This window comes from Grampus griseus (assembly GCF_964374135.1).
Source record: "Grampus griseus genome assembly, chromosome: 18".
Lineage (NCBI taxonomy): Eukaryota > Metazoa > Chordata > Mammalia > Artiodactyla > Delphinidae > Grampus > Grampus griseus.
The window spans coordinates 17986518-18004583 of NC_139012.1; the positions used below are offsets into that span (position 1 = coordinate 17986518).

Consider the following 18066-nt stretch of genomic DNA (forward strand, 5'->3'; position numbering starts at 1 on the left):
AACACAGCCAAAGGAGCACCTTAGACTGTTAATCTTCAAAAATCATCAAACAGAATCAATCAATTAGAAGAAAATTTGATCTGCAAGTCTGTAAGTCTATGAATATGGGCCTAAACAAAAAGAATTATCCCAACACTACCTTAAAACTTTCATCAGTTGCACTTCTAAGCAAAAGATTCCACATGTGATTCTGGAGACCATGGTATGGCCTGCAAATGGTTGACATAAATTTGTATCTTGAAGGTGAGAAAAATCATAAAAAGCAGAGCCTCTGTTAAATGATATAATCCACTCTAGAAACACATTTCTTCTATTTTGAGCACAATTATGGAGAAGTGGGCAGCTTTGTTATTTCTATTCAATATACAACTGGATAAAAAAATATGAATCTCTCTTGATTCCACCTGCTCCCCATTTTTCACTCTTATCTGTATGCATGGTTTGGACACTTCAAATGCCAATGATAGATTTAAAATGATGGAATATTCTTTGCAACAGAAAACCAAGAGAAAGAAAGTGCTTGGTACTCTTGCTGGAGATGAAGCACTCACGATGCTTCTAAGTACAATTACTTTTGCTACTTTAGTAAAAGAAATGAGCCTCACTCATCATCCTGATGTAGGCCCCATAGATTCTGCTAAAAATTCTGAAGTATCTTTTATACACTTCTATAAAAATCATCAATTTCAATACGACACATATTTAAAATCCTCCTCATGGCTTAAAAAATTTGAGTGAAAAAAATGTGAGCTGAATTTGGGGTTCTTTTCAACTTTGCAGATGTTCACTGACTTTCCAAAGGAAAATGGATAAAAGATTCACTTTTTGTGAGAAGGAAGGAAGGGAGGGAGGAAGGTTGCTTTCAGGTATATTAGACAGGGAAAATTGCATTCACAGTTTGGTTTTCTTGATGGGGGATATCTTGAGCCATATAAATGAGATAACCCTATAGTCATGATTATAAATACTATTGAAAACCTTCTATGCTCATCCGGCAAAGCTGCTGTTTATTGTGAAACAGAAGGTTTTTGGAGAACCAGTTAGAAAAATGTCCAAATTAAAGGACATTTTTCCTATGGCTGAGAAATATATTTTATTATTCTTTCTGTAATGAGAAATTTGGGGAGATTTTGACTCACATTAACTTAAATTTGACAGTCTCAGTATCACGGATGTCGCAAATTAACTTGAGGTCCAGAGCATTATGGACCATCGATGTAAATAACTTGAAGAATTTAGAATAAATCTCATATTCCCTGATATAAGCCTATCCTCATCTAAGCAAGCAAGCTATGAGAGCGCTAATCGCAGACACTGATAACCACATACGTTTGCTTTCTGTCGTTTTCAATAATCGTTACCATCAAAACAAAAAGCCAGCAGCATGCACTGGACGCCGAACCTCTAAGACCATCACAATTTCAACTTCGAGTTTATACCAAGTACTTGGTATAACACAAATACTGTAGAATATTAGCTTAATTGCCCACTGTTTGGATTTAGTTTCAGATATTTCATGAAATGGTCATTAATTTTTTCCACGAACATCTAGAAAATAAGAGCAAACACAGTTTCAAGTCCTTTGTTTATGAACTTTCTTGTTCTGCGAAGTTTTTATCAGATTCTCAGTGGGATACGTGACCCACAAAAGGTTAAGCACCACTAGCCTAAACTTTTGCCACATGTTTGCTCTGCCTCCTGGCATTCCTTCTTCCTGTGTGCCTGGGTTTTGACCCATGCGGTCCTGCCCTGCATTATTCATGTAGGGCTTGACGCTAGCCTGCCTTGCGCTCACGTTTTCTTAGCCCTGCTCTGGCCTGGCCTCTGGCCCCTCATCCAAAGCCTCACCTTGGCCTGCCCTGCCCTAGGTGCCCTCACTGTCACCACTCACTAAGCACTGTTTTAAATTAAACAGAAATGTCCTCATTGAAGGGAACATGGCCTTTATTTTAGTAAATTAAACGTACAGATAATAAATAACAACGGCACCTCAAAGAAGCACTAACTTCCTTTTCGGAAACAGATTGGAAATTGCTTTCTCCAGTCCTACAAATGATATTAAATTTTTCTCAAGGAGTTGACTTTTCCCTGACCCATGGATATTTTCATCCGCTGAGTATGTGTACACACAATTCATTAAGTCCAGTCTATCAATACGGATTTACCCACGTAAACAAATACATTTACCCAAACACACGCACATCAAGAATTTTAAAAATTGTGGTTTCAATAAAGTATTTTACTAAGTAAGGTTTAACAACGTAGCTATGAATTCATGTATTTTAAGCCAACTGATTCTACTTAATATGAACCTTTTGAGCTTTCTTGGCAGTCATCCTAAATAATGTTAACTGTTCTTCATTCAGTATATGTTTAAAGATTTTTCCTATTGTAATTTAATTATTTTTAACCACATCACTGTGTTCTCCTGTGAGGTACAGGGTAACAATTAATTTGCTTTCATAGACACACCCATCCTGAATAAGAATGAGGCCCTGACTCATTCCTCTCCTTAAACTATGCAATTTCAAGTGTCCTCTTTAGTTCCCATCCTCAATAAATAAAATTCTTCATGTTCCAAGTGGTAAAATTTTCATCCAATTCAAGATTTAATAATCACATTAGAATAAAATGGAACTTCTCGTTGATACAATATCCCAAAGAAGTTCTGAGGAGAAAACTGAGAGAAACAAAAACTCATAAAACAAGTTAAATTATGTTTCGTTTCCAACATTGAAAATCTATTATTTCTAAAAATTCTCCTTTCCCCACCTTCACGTCAAAATCACCTCTGACGTTAAAAACATTTTACTTTTACTGAAACCTAAGTCTTTATTACCCCAATACACACTCACGCATACAGCCCACCCCTTAATCAGCATATTCTTAAATGAGAGGCTAGGCTAATTGGAATGCTAGCTGGAGAACAGATGGGGCACTGATGTTGAGACTCTCTCTTAATTTATTGTCCTGGGGTTTTCCTAATTACCCACTTAACTGGCACAGCCACACCACTTTGAAATAATAATGTACAGCTAATTATCACTGATTTAAGCTTGCTAATAGCTTACTCTTACCAGCTAAGTTCAAGCAATCAAGCAGAGAGCAGGAACTGCCATAGGGAAAGCACTCTGCCTGGGCTGGTTTAGACAGCTATGAGGACAATGTCCTTTACAGCTGTGTTGACTAGGTTTCTGCCCCAAACTAAGGCTAAATCGTGATGCTTTGCTAGATGTTTAAAGCCTTTTCCTTGCCTTTCTCAACTTTCGGAGACCTTTGTAACTGGTATGTATCAATCACTCCAAGTCTCCAATCAGCTCGTTACCATCATGCTACATACATGGGAAAAATTGGGTACACTGAATAAGTACATCTCCAAAATGTGATTAAAATAACAATAAACTATAGTTTAGCTCCTTTTTCCAGATTTTATCTACAAGTTTAGCACAACCCTTTGATCCAGAGACAGATTTTAATATGTAAATTTCCTTCTTCAAATTTTACAAATAGGAGAAGAAGGCAATGCGTTCAACAGAAAGGTTCCCTATGAATTCAGAAAAAGTGGGAGAAAAAACACAAAAAAGAAGTTAGGAACTTAGGACTATATAGAGAAATATCTATATTTACGATAGGAGACTATACTTCTGCCTTAGTTTACACTTATCGTGCATTTATTTTAGGAACTTCTTCAGACATCTCTAGGTCAGATTTCCTAGAGGCAGTGTCTGACACAGCAATGTGGACGCAGGTGACTCACTGAAGGATGCTCGTAAGAGAGAGGTAGTGAAGGAAGCCAGATAGAGTGGGGAGGAAGAAGTTAAGCAGTGATGTTGTCTCATCTGCAGGCAGATTCCACAAGGAGTGCTGCAGTGTGAATGTCACCACATATTCGGTCCTACCACCTTCAGCAAGGGGCGAGCCCCGTAGGCTCCTGTGTTAGTCAGTCATTGCCTGCAAGCTGCCACCGATGGGGTGAGGTAGGTGGGAGTTTACCCCCCTCACCCATGTGGATGAGATGGTGTTATAGCCACTCTCCAGGATGAGCCCCAGTAATCTTTCCCTTCCTGCCTCTGTGTAGTCCCCCTGCACACTGAATAGAACTGACTTATATAACTTTTAGGATATTGCAAAAGTGACAGTGTGGGACTTAGGAGGCTGGATCATTATAAGAAACTACAGCTTCTCCCTTGCTTTCTCTCGGATTGCTTACACTGAGGGAAACCGGCCACAATGTGGTGAGAAAACTCAAGCAGTCCTATGGAGAGGTCATTGTGACAAGAAACCAAGGCCTCCTGCCAACAGCCATGTGAGTGAGCTATCTTGGAAGATGATACTCCAGCTCCACTAAAGCCTTCAAATGACTATGGCCCCAGTTGACTTCTTGACAGCAATCTCCCCGAGACCCCGAGCCAAAACCCCACAGCTAAGCAGCTCCCAAATTCCTGATCCACAGAAAGTTACATAATAAATGCTTATTTTTGCTTTAAGCCACTAAGTTTTGGAATGATTTGTTAGGTAGCAATAGATAATAAACACAGAAGGCTCCTATCTGTTGAGGTCAATTCCCCAGATAATAAGGCAGCTGTGCGTGAGCAGCCAGGACACAGCAACCAAGAAGCAGACAAAATGGACAGGTAAAGGGCTGCAAGCAGGGCGCCAGCAACATCAACTACCTTAGTTACCTTTCACATTAAATGTTTCCATTAAACCCTTCGTACTCCTTAATACAGTGTCATGCCATGAACTTAATGATGACTTGGACATTTACAGTTTTAAAAAATGTATCTGGCAACACCTTGAAATTCTAGGCCTAGTGAAAATATTCTTCAAAAGTGAAGATATGTTCAGACAAACAATAGCTGAGAAAACTCATCACTAGTAATAAGCAATGAAAGATGTACTAAGGCTAAAGCAAAGATTCTAGATGAACACACAGAAATAAGTTTTAAAAAGTACCAGAAAGAATAAAATAGGTAATTATAGGTAAATATTGACTACTTAAAGACAACAATAACAGTAATGTCTTGGGGGTTGCTAAAATGTTGGTAGAAGTAAGATTTGTTGACAAAAATAGCACAAAAGCTAGGAAGAGAGTAATAGAGTGAAACTGTTTTGAGGTACTTATATTGTTCAATAAAGTGGTAAAACTGTTAATTTAAAGTAGATGGTAAAAAATTTAAAGTGCATATTTTAATCTCTATGATAGCCATTGAGAATACTGAAGAAACAAATCTAAAAAGCTTTGAAGATAAAAAAATAATAAATACCAGCTAAACTCAAAAGAAGGCAAGAAAGGAGGAATAAAAAAAATGGTATAAAGGGATAACAAAGAACAAGATGGTAGCCTTAAACCCAACTACTATTTCAGTATAACATATATCACTGTAAAACACTGTAGAACCAACCTAAAATTGAGTCATTTATGTCAAGGACAAAATGAAGATGGTCAGCGTAGGTGCATGAAGGAAACTTAACCTAACCTTACAGGAATTTACAGCTCTTCTCAGAAATTGCCAGAGGACACCAGCCAATCCCCAAACACCAAGTCTGTCCATGCCATCTCTGGACTTCCTATTCTCCTAACTCAGCTACCCTGATCCAAATAAGAAAGAAGACCAGTAGCCAAACAATAACCTGAAAAAGCCAAATAACTTCCATATTTATACCATAAAAATCCCTTAGTCTGTGAGCAAATCAGAACTCACTACTCCCATAGCCTTGAGTTTCCCAGTTTGCAGGTTGAAATCCTTGCAATAAACTCATCTTTCTGCTTTTGTTTTTTTTTTTAATTCAGTAGAGTTTGGTTTTTGAACCATGCACTAGACATTCCAATTAAAAAACAAAAACTGACTAATCACCTCTTAATAAATATTGTTGGTTACCCCTGCCAAAGGTCAAATTATTTATGTCAACAATGGTTATATAAACCTCAAAAGACTTGTTTGAATAAAGGAAACTATATAAACTTAACTCTTACTCTGCCACAAAGACCTGAAAATATGTATGTTTTAAATCAGGTGCCATAAATCTACCATAATTTAAAACAGAAATTTTTATAAGCTATACCATAAAGAAAATAAATCTAAAGTAAATTATGACAATATAATTTTTAAAGACTATGACTTATTTATATGTAAAAACAGTTTAAAGTTTTAGTAAATAGAACAGTGTTTATTTTTCATTTACATGGTAAGACAGTGTCAGAGACACTGATGCATTTTACAACTAGAGCAACTATACTGGATACGAGCAAGAGTTTCTCTTGGATACATCCTTAAAAGGTAGACTGTAGTGCGTAGAGTATATGAGTTTTACCAGGTACAGCAAGCTTCTTGCCAGAACAGCTGTACCAGTGCACCATGTGATCATCCACAGAGAAAACCCAGTCCCATGAACAGACCGACCATTAGAAACAGAGTACAAAAAAGTAGACACATAGAGCATTATAAACATATCTTTGTCTGAATAGATCTTTGTATTCAATATAACCCTAATCAAAACTCAAGAGATTATAACATATATTTGAAAAAATAATTCTACAAACATCTAAGAGAATTTTGAGAAACAGTAGGTAAAGGGGCTAACAAGATTTAAGAAAATCTTTAAGAGCAAAAGAGAAAAAAGAAGAAACAGGAAAAAAAAAAAAACAGTAAACAGAGCAATTTCAGAGAGAGCTTATAAACAGGCCAGTGTATGTATCTATCTAAGGGAACTTGGAATGAGTATGAAGCAAAAAAAAAAAAAAAAAAAAAAATCAATGAGAAAAGGAAAAGAACAGATTGTTTTAGAGCAACCCTTGAAATCTGCCTCAGAATTTGGAAAATTTAAGTTGGAACTTTACCTCATATATAACATATATAAAGATATAGTCTCTACATATATTAACAATGTGAGAAACAAAACTATAATGCTAGTACGAAAAAGAATAGTAGACTATCCTTTTGAATTGACGCAAGCAAGAAATTTTTAAACATGAAAACATTTTATAAACTCAATTTCTGTTTAACAAAGATCATCTTAAGTTACACATCAACTCACTTATTTACATTTAACTGAACTATCATCTTAGATAGAAAATGTTTGCAAAGTCTAAAACTGACAAACAACATATAGAACATAAAAAGAAACTCTTACAAATGGTTAAATTTAAAAAGGAATCTAGTAGGAAACTAAACTCACAGACAAAAGGAAACAAGAGAAAACAAAATTTTAGGAAATAAAAATTTTAAAACTATATTAGTTTGTATTAGTTAACTTATATAACTATTATTAAACTATATTAGTTAATAAATTGATTAGAGTGATAAGAAAATAGCTCACCCATCAAATAAGAGATCTGAATTAACAAAAATATAAAGTACAAGAAAAAGAAATGTCACTTTATTTGCCGCACAAAGAACTCTCTGTCTCTCACCTAGTTCCTAATCGCAGCTTCTGAGTACCTTCACTATACTAAGGCTGGGTTCTCTTGAGAAAGATCCCTGAACAAGCCCAACAATTATGTAGCATAAAGCTTTCTTCCCATCTTTCCTTAAGGGTCCTGTGGCCCTTTTGCTTCCCAGCAATAGAGACCAGCTCTCAGTTAACTTTAATCCTAAAGACCCAAAATGCCATTCTACTCTGTCTAAATGGGGCTCATAGAGGTCAAACTGAAATGGAGCAGGACCCTATGATCCCTGCCCCCCCATGTCCTCAGTCTGGCTTTTGTCTGTGAAAAACCTTTGGGCAAAGAATAAGTTTAGGGCTTCCCTGGTGGTGCAGTGGTTGAGAGTCCGCCTGCCGATGCAGGGGACATGGGTTCGTGCCCTGGCCCGGGAAGATCCCACATGCCGCAGAGCGGCTGGGCCCGTGAGCCATGGCCACTGAGCCTGCGCGTCCGGAGCCTGTGCTCCGCAACGGGAGAGGCCACAACAGCGAGAGGCCCGCGTACCGCAAAAAAAAAAAAAAAAAAAAAAAAAAAAAGAAGTTTAATCAGAGAAGTGAGAAAATGCAGAAACAAAGGAAAACAGTCCAACAAGACTAAATAGTATAGTTTAGTCATTAAGCATAGTTAAGGACCTTTAGTTCCTTTTCATGGGCTATAGATCATATTCTGAGTGGTATCCTGTGAGCTGTTTTGTAGATATTGACACCCTCACCAGGTGGAAGAGGTGAACTACGTGATGACCAGGCTGTAGCCATGACATAAGCTGCCATCATTCCGAGAACTGGCCTCAAAGAAATGGGAACAAACCAACCCTGGAACTGAAGATTAACGGTACTTAAAACAATCAAGAGGACGCTGGTCAGACCACCACATGACCAATTTCAAGATGACTGTCAGAGCTGACCGTGCTGTTTCTGCATGTAGCCCCCTCCCTCCATCTACAAAAGCTCTTGCCCACTGATTGTCAGTGCGGGAAGGGGGGGGCAGTTGGCCTTTGGACAGGATTACACCCTCCCCCTCATTGCCAGCATCCGAAATAAAGCAAGCTTTCCTTTCCACCAACCTTGCCTCTTTATTGACTTTTGAGTGGCGAGCTGCCGGACCCCACTTTCAGTTACAAAATGAAAATTAAATTTTAGGCTCAGTCTGTCTCACACTGGACCCAATGAATCCACAGAAGTGTGTCTGTTTCACGCTTCTCAATACGTCTTTGGAAGAGACATACACATCCCTTGCACAATCTCCACAATGGCTCCTCAACTCATGGAGTGGGGGCCAAATTGAAATCCCTAAAACTACCTCTTGTACAAAAAATAGCAAAACAAGAGAATATCACAGTTGTTTGGGTTCTGGTACCAATTCCAGTATGTGGAGAGGCAGTGAGGGTCCCCATACCAACAAAAAGCAATTTTCCCACAGCAGCAGCGTATCTAAAAATCCAATTCAATTCTGACACTATCTACCTAGAGAGAGCATCAGATTCCACAGGTTAACGGTTCAGTCCTACAAGACTGTGTCCCACACACACACTTCAGGTGCCCGTCTCAAGTCCAGGTTGTTACTTGTACTTCTGACCAGTTGGCTATAAATCACACGTTCCCACTACCCACTCCCCCCTCGAGTTTGACTAATTTGCTAGAGCCACTCACAGCACCCAGAGAAATGTTTTACTTACTAGGTCAACAGTTTATTGTAAAAGGATATAACTCCGGAACAGCCAGATGGAAGAGCTGCGCAGGGCAAGGCACTGGAGGATGGAGCACACAGCTTCCGTGCCCTCTCCAGGCACGCCACTCGCCCTGCACCTCCACACGCTCAGGAACACCGACGCTCTACAAACCATCGGGGGTTTTATAGAGGCTTCATTACACAGGTGGGATTGATTAACTCATGGCCACCGTCGATTGAGTCAACCTGTGGCCCCTCGCCCCTCACTGGAGATTAGGAGGTGGGACTGAAAGTTCCAGCCTTTTAACCACATGTTTGGCTCTCCAGGCAGCCAGCCCCATCCTTAGGTGGGACCCAAAAGTCACCTCATTAACATAACAAAAGACACCGTTCTTCTCTCATCGCTTAGGAAAATCCAAGGGTTTTAGGAGTCTATGCCACGAATGGTGTCAAAGAACAAATACATATTTCTTACTATAAATCACACTATCACAATATCCCTGGGAATTGCCAAGTTTAGGGTCATCATCAGACACAAAAATTGTAGTGGTGGTGATCTTAACACTTCACCATTGACCTCACTTGTTTGGCTGGTCTATGCACAGGGGGTAGACACAGATAATGGTTGGATTATCATAACCTGAGTCAGAGGGTGACTCCAATTACATACTCCTTTGTATGTGGTGTCTGCTAGAGCAAATCAATACATGTCCTGCCACCTGCTATGCAGCTAATGACTTGACAAATGCTCTTCTCTCTTTACCAACTAGTAAGGACAATTAGAAACGTTTCACTTTCAGCTGGCAAGAACCCCTTCACTGTTAGACCTCAAGGCAATTCTCCCACTCCATGACAGACAGGAGCCGTGATCATCTAGACATCCTATAGGACGCCACGCTGATAATCAAATATTGATCACATTATGCTAGATAACTTAGTCTGAATGATTCTGGTGGGGAAAAATATTGACATTTTGAGTGCTTGACAATTCAGCAGGGTTTGTAAATGTCTAGTAGTCTGAATCTGACTGGGATGTTCTTCTCATGCAAAAGACAAATTTCACCACTTAAGAGGACCTAAAGCACAGGAAGAAGCACAGAGCTTTTGGGATCCCTTTGCATCTTAGAGAAAACATATTACACACATATTACAACATACTGTGTTGCTACAACCCATGTATAAAGTAGCACGCACCAAGGTACTCTGACATTCAGTTCAGATGACCCAGTTCATCTATGCGATGGTGACTGAAGTACTGGTGGCAAATAAAGATTCTCTGCAGAGACTCCAGAAAGCCCCATAAGAAGAATCACAGTATAGACACCAAGGGTTTTAGAGCAAAGTCAGTTATTTTTTTACTGAACACTATTTTTGTTTGTTTGGTTGGCTGGTCCATCTGTCATTCAGTAGGTCAGTCAGCTGGTTGGTTTACAACTTGCCTCTGGCAGAACCTGCACACTTGACCATAAACCAGCAAATGATTCTGCAACCTGAGATGCCCATGAGGAAACAAGTACTGTCTGACCTGCCAGGCTACAAGATCGGGCTTGTATAGAAGCAATATAACATCAAGTGGACGTGATCGATTGGAAATCAGGCTTAAGCAGGTGGGAAAAGGACAAGTAAGATACATGGAAATTAGCCCAGACTCACTAAGCACCTATTCCTGCTACATTGCCCCACCTACTTAAATCAAAATTTATGACCTCGTGGGGAAAGATAAGTTGATGAAGGATAAATAAAATTCAGGTTATAAAAGGAAAATCAAAATAGTATTGCTAAGAGAGCTTTCTGAAACGGAGCTGGGAGTCCACTGAGGAAGTGTGACTTACAAACATCTGGACCTGGATGGAATCTGACCTTTGACCACTTACTGTCTTAATGCAGGCACTCAGAACACCTGCCCAATGATACTTATCGGATACTTACCACAAATAACTCGTGACAGCCTATCTACTTATTGAACCCTTACCCTAAAATAGCCCTTAAGAATAAATATTTCCTTTCTTGTATCAGAGTCAATCATAATTCTTGCCAGACAACTTTAACAACCCTGTGGCTTTTATCTGTATAAGCCCCTGACTCTTTCCTCTGCTCCAACACCCTTTTAGTTTCACCCAAATCTCTCTCCTGAATTGCAATTCCTAATAGCCCAGATAAACTCTTACTTGCACCCTTCTGCACCTCTTGGATGACAAAGTCTACTTTACGATAGGAAAGGATAGATAAAATTCAGGTCTACTTTATGGATAGGTCTGCACAACATATAGGCATCAAGAGGAAATATACTGCCACAGAAATTAAGCTCCATTCAGGAATGGCAATAAAAAAATGTGTAAAAGTGAAATGCTTAAGCTGGCTCAAGTGCAGGACCTCTGGTTGTTCACCTTGCGTGGCATGAGATTGGCCAGTGATGAGCCTACCCTGATTCATGGGAAATGGTTAATGGTGGCTGACCAGTCAAGGGCATAGAAATAATGAGTTTGCAAGATTGGTGACATGGAGGTCTATTCAATGGCCAGGATAGATACTTATAAAACTTTCCACTCAGATAAGCCCCTCATTGCTCCTGAGCCATTCTGTAACATTTCACCTGCACGGTCTTAGTTTTGCAAGAGAATAAACCATGTTAAGTACCGGGTTTTGTTTTGGTTTTCCAGCAACTAGGTTGTTTTGGTGGTGAAACTGACATGATCTTTAGGAACGTAATATCTTCCTTAGCTGGGTTTTATTATAAGAACCACCATAGCCAAAGCATACTGATTTCTCAAATGCAAGAAATAACTACTGATCACTATAGATGTTTAAATTGAAAAAAACATAAAAACACAGCTATTTTACTTGCAAACAATGTGCTAATTGTTTTCAGCTGTAGCACATAGCCAGTAATAGCTCAGTTCTTTACCCCGTGCTAATAACCCAACTGAGGAGAGAATGGGGCAATTAAGAGCACTATCTCAAAAGGAAACAGATTTTACATTATAGAGAGTAAAGTATGTAAAACACTGAATTCTCCATAAGGTATTTTTAGAAATAATTATTTGAATTAATAAACACAGAATTCTGAATTTCAGGTCAATTCAAAAATACCTACTGAGAATCTAGTATTTGCCATTGTACTGGTCAACTGAATACCAAAATAAATAAATAACAGTTTCCTCCAGTATTAAAAAGTTTTTAGTTTAATCACCAATGCTCAAGCAACCGGACACTAATGAAGGCTTTAACAATTAATTTAACAATTAATCACGGGCACAGTGGTAGAAATGTGAGTTAATGCTTATCATTTTGAATCGAAAGATTGTAATTTTCAGCATTCCAGGTAAAAGGTATGGACACTTTACATTTTTTAACAGGTACTTAACATTCAGTAATACTTATCACATCATTAACATGAATACTCTCTCTGTGTTGCATTCTGTCCAATATAGTAGCTATTAGCTACATGTAAAATTTTGACTAAAACTAAAATTATGTAACGTTAAAAATTCAATCCTCAGTCACACTAGCTACATTTAAAAAATTTTTATTTTATTGTGGTAAGAACACTTACCATGAGATCTACCCTCTTAATAAATTCTGAAGTGTACAATGCAATATTGTTGACTACAGGGAGGGGGAAATGGGGAGTTACTCTTCAAGGGGCATAGTTTCAGTTAAGCAAGATGACTGAGTGTTACAGATTGCTGTACAACATTGTACACTAGCCACATTTGAAGTGCACGATGATCATATGTATGTAAGGCCTGCCATATTGTGTCATAAAAAATGTTCCCTTATCACAGAAAGGTTTTTTGGTCTCCTGAGTTGAACTTATCTTCCTAATTAACAGAATAGGAGGAAGCACTGAATTTTAAAGGTAATTAATGTTGATCCTTTGTTTCTTCAATAGTGTATTTTGTTCTACTTAATTCTTAATTCAACCCCTGCAGAATAGAATACATTCTATTCTGTTGTAAAATTAATAGCTTACTTTCTTTTCTCTTTCTGGTTGTAAAACAAATGTCTTACTTTCTTCTGTTGGCAAGTGTCTCTTCCCCATTTCTTATAAAGATCTTCATTCCATGCTTCTCTTTGCTCCCATCAAAAGAACAACGGGGGCTTTGTGTGGGTGTTCTGATTGGACGGCCACAAATCTTATTTACCTTTTAAATAGAAAATATTAAAGACAGTTAGAAAGCATGCTCCAGCCTTTCTGAGGATGTAATGTTCACTAGAGTCCAAAACAATAACATATTCTTATTTATAGCACACTAATAACCTTTAAGACATACAATGTTTGTTAATTTTTAAAATAAAGGGAATCAAATTATCTGTATAAAATGGCAGCCATAATAAATTGATGCTATACACATTTATAGGGTTTGCATGTATGCAAGTGCAAAATACACGAATAAAAACATATATGCAAAATCAGAGAACTACATTAATAAACTAGCCTGCTTGTATAAATAAAACTAATCAAAGTAGATATTATTTATGGTTTATAACCATATGTATGACTAATTACTTACTTGTACTAATTTTTTTTAATAAAATAATTTGCTATTGAATATGTGGTCCATTTCTATATGAGTTCTAAGGGTAGTTTTCTTCTTAAAATGCTTTCTTAGAAATGGCAATAAATATTTTTATATAAGATCTCATTTTGTAATAGTTGTATATCTTTTTCCTCAATCTGGTTTGATTTCAAGGGTGTTATTTATGGTCTCTTTTTTAAAAATTATTTATAGAATTGAAAATTTTAATTTTTAATACTACTTAACTAGTAAAGATCTTCATATGTAATTATCATTGAAAATTAAGGAATTAATTGGACACATTACCATATAAAGCATCAAAAAAGATTCACAAGATAACTTATACATTTAAAAAGGCATAGTCATATAATTAAAAATACATAAAAGCATTGCCTGAGAATCAGGAGACTTTGGTTCCTGTCCTAATTTTTCCTTCTTAATTGCTGAGATCTTGAAAACAGTGGCAGAACTTTTTAAAACTTGATTCTCTTATATGTAAAATGAAGAACTTAGAAAAAATTATTCCAAAGTTCCCTTAAAGTTCTAAATTTTTTAAAATTTTCCATGAATGAGCATTACAGGAATTATGCATCAACTCATTTATTTAAACCATAATTATTTTGTTCCAATATTTGCAAAGAACATGTATTAGATGCTATAGGACATAAAAGATTAGAAACTGAATTTTCCCCAAAAGAGCTGACAATTTAGAAGGAAAGAAAAAACAATCCCCCCAAACATCAAAACGCACATGCACCTTAAGAAAAGGCCTGGCCCACACCAGGCTCCAGCCCACCCTGCCAATGTGACAGCCCCAGAGAATGCTGGGAAAGGCCCTGGCCCATGCTCACTTTGGCTCCAGTCCTCCTGCCAAAGCCACTGGGCACACACAGTCAGCATAGGGATACTCCCAGACAAGGACATACCTTCAAGAGCAGGAGAGGTAATTGCTTCATCTAATTTATAGAGATAAACAACAGAAAGCAAACTTTAATGAAATGGAGATAAGTAATTTACTTGATAGAATGTCCGAAGTACCAGTCCTAAAAAAGCTCACTGAACTCAGGAGAAGTCTATAGGAACACAGTGAGAATTTTAACAAAGAATTTGAAAATGTAAAACAAATCTTATATATATAAAATATATATATTTATATATATGAACCTCATGGTAACCAAAAACCAAAAACCTACAATAGATACACAAAAGAACAAAGGAACCCAAAAGTAATACTAAAGAAAATCATCAAACCACAAGGGCAGAGACTAAAAGAAGAAAAGAACAGAGAAGAATTACAAATACCTCCAGAAAAGAATGAACAAAATGGCAATAAGTACATACCTATAATAATCACTTTAAATATAAATGGACTAAATACCCTAATCAAAAGACATAAGGTGGTTAAATGAATAAAAATAACAAGACCCATCCATATACTGCTTACAAGATATTCACTTCAATGCTGAAGACACACACGGACTGAAAGTGAGAGGATGGAAAAAGTATTCCACGCAAACGGAAACAAAAAGAAAGCTTTGGTAGCAATACCCGTATTAGACAAAACAGACTTGAAAACAAAGTCTAGAGCAAAAGACAAAATAGGACATTACATAATGATGGAAGAGTCAATCCAAGAAGAATTCTTAAACATGTATGAACCTAACATAGGCATACCTATATACATAAAGAAAATATTAACAAACATAAAGGGAGAAAATGACAGTGATACAAAAGTAGGGGACTTTAATACCCTACCTGCAGCAATGGACATATAATCTGGACAGAAAATCAGTATAGAAACATTGCCCTTAAATGACACATTAGACTTGATGGACTTAACAGATATCTACAGGACATTCCATCCCAAAACAGCAGAATACATATTCTTTTCAAGTGCATATGGAACATTCCCCAGGATAGATCACATGTTAGGCCACAAAACAAGTCTCAATTAATTGAAGAAGATTGAAATCATATCAAACATCTTTTCTGACCACAAAGATATGAAACTAGATATCAGTTACAGGGAGAAAACTGGAAAAAACAACAACACATGGAGAGTAAACAACATGCTACTATAAAACCAATGTGTCAATGAAGAAATAAAAAAATACCTTGAGACTAATTAAAGACACAACTTTCCAAAATCCATGGGATGTGGTAAAAGCAGTCCTAAGAGGGATTTATAGTGATACAAGCCTATCTCAGGAAACAAGAAAAATGTCAAAAGAGCAATCTAACTTGACACCTAAAAGCACTAGTAAAAGAAGAACAAACAAAGACCAAAGATAGCAGAAGGAAGGAAACAAAAGATCAGAGTAGAAATAAATGAAATAGAGAACAAAAAAAAAGAGGAAGAAAAGATCAATGAAGCTAAGAGCTGTTTTTTTGAAAATATAAATGAACTTGATAAACCCTTAGCTAGACTCATAAAAAAAAAGGAGAGAGCGCCCAAATAAATAAAATTAGAAATGAAGAAGTTACAACTGACATCCCAGAAATACATACAATCATAAGAGAATACTACAAACAATTATAAGCCAAAATTTGGACAATGTAGAAGAAATGGATAAATTCCTAGATACATACAGTCTTCCAAGACTGAAACTGGAAGAAACAGAAAATCTGTACAGACCCAATAATAGTAATTAAATTAAATCAGCAATCAAAAAACTTCCAGCAAACAAAAGTCCAGAACCAGATAGCTTCATAGGGGAATTCTACTAAGCATTTAAAGAAGAGTTAATACCTATTCTTCTCAAATTATTCTGAAAAACTAAAGAGGAAGGAATACATCCAAACTCAGTCTACAAGGTCAGCATTACCCTGATACCAAGACCAGCCAGAGATATTATAAAAAAAGAAAATTACAGGCTAATATCCCCGATAAACATGGAGGCAAAAATCCTCAAAAAATATTAACAAACTGAATTCAACAATATAAAAGGATCATAGATCATGATCAAGTGGGATTTATTGCAGGATGCAAGGACAGTTCAATATCCACTAATCAATTAATGTGATACACCATATTAACAAAAGGAAGGATAAAAAAATCACATGATCATCTCAACAGATACAGAAAAAGCATTTGACAAAATTCAACATCCATTCATTATAAAAACATTCAACAAAGTTGGTATACAGGGAACAAGCTTCAAAATAATAAAGGCCATTTATGAGAAACACACAGCTAACATCATACTCAACAGTGAAAAGCTAAAATCTTTTCCTCTAAGATCAGCAACAAGACCAGGATTCTCACTCTTCTCACTTTTATTTAACAAAATATTGGAAGTCCTAGTGACAGCAATCAGACAACAAAAAGAAATAAAAGGCATTCAAATTGGAAGAGAAGAAGTAAAACTATCACTATTTGCAGATGACATGATAATATATATAGCAAACCCTAAAGACTCCACCAGAAAACTACCAGAACTAATAAATGAATTCAGTAAAGTCACAGGATATAAAATAAATATACAGAAATTTGTTGTATTCCTATACACTTATAATGAACTATCATAAAGAGAAATCAGTAAAAAAAATTCCACTTACAGTGGCATTAAAAAGAATAAAATACCCAGGAATAAATTTAACCAAAAAGGTGAACCACCTGTACTCTGAAAACTATAAGACACTGATGAAAGAAATTGAAGACAACACAAATAAATGGAAAGATATTGTGTGTTCATGGATTAGAAGAATCAAGATTATTAAATACACAAATATTTACAATTGCCAAGATATGGAAGCAACCTAAATAAGTGTCCATCAACTGATGAATGGCTAAATAAGATATGGTAAATAGAATTGACCCTTGAACAATGTGGGAGTTAGGGGCACCAACCCCATACAGTCAAAAATCCACATATAACTTTATAGTCCACTCTGTGTATCCACAGATCCACATCCATGAATTCAACCAACTGCAGATAGTGTGGCACTGTAGTACATATTTATCAAAGAAAAAATCCACATATAAGTGTACCTGTTCAAACCCACATTGTTCAAGGATCAACTGTATATACAATGGAATATTATACAGCCATTAAAAAAAGAATGAAATCTTGCCACTTGCAACAACATGGATGGACCTGGAGGGTATTATGCTAAGTGAAATAAGTCAGACAGAGAAAGACAAATACTATGTTTTCACTTATATGTGAAATATAAGAAAAAACAAATAAACAAATATAACTAAATAGGAACAGACTCAGATATAGAGAACAAGCTAGTGGCTGCCAGAGGGGAGGCAGGTGGTGGGGGGGAATGGTCAGATTAGATGGAGGGGATTCAGAGGTACAAACTATCATTTATAAAATATAGGTCACAGGGATGTAATGTAGAGCACAGGGAATATGGTCGATAATATTATAATAACTTTTCATGGTGTATAATCTATAAAAATATTGAATCATTATATTGTACACCTGAAACTAATATAATAAG

The 18066-nt window shown here is 36.7% G+C and overlaps 1 protein-coding gene across 1 annotated transcript in view; it reads right to left on the reverse strand.

Annotated features, from left to right (window-relative positions):
• Positions 1-18066, reverse strand: part of GPC5 (glypican 5) — a gene marked incomplete at both ends in the record, with an annotated part of 1359437 nt that overhangs the window by 1058979 nt on the left and 282392 nt on the right. The window contains one exon of the mRNA XM_082675781.1: positions 13106-13239. Within this exon, the coding sequence (XP_082531907.1) occupies positions 13106-13239 (134 nt within the window). The remainder of the gene's footprint in view (positions 1-13105; positions 13240-18066) is intronic.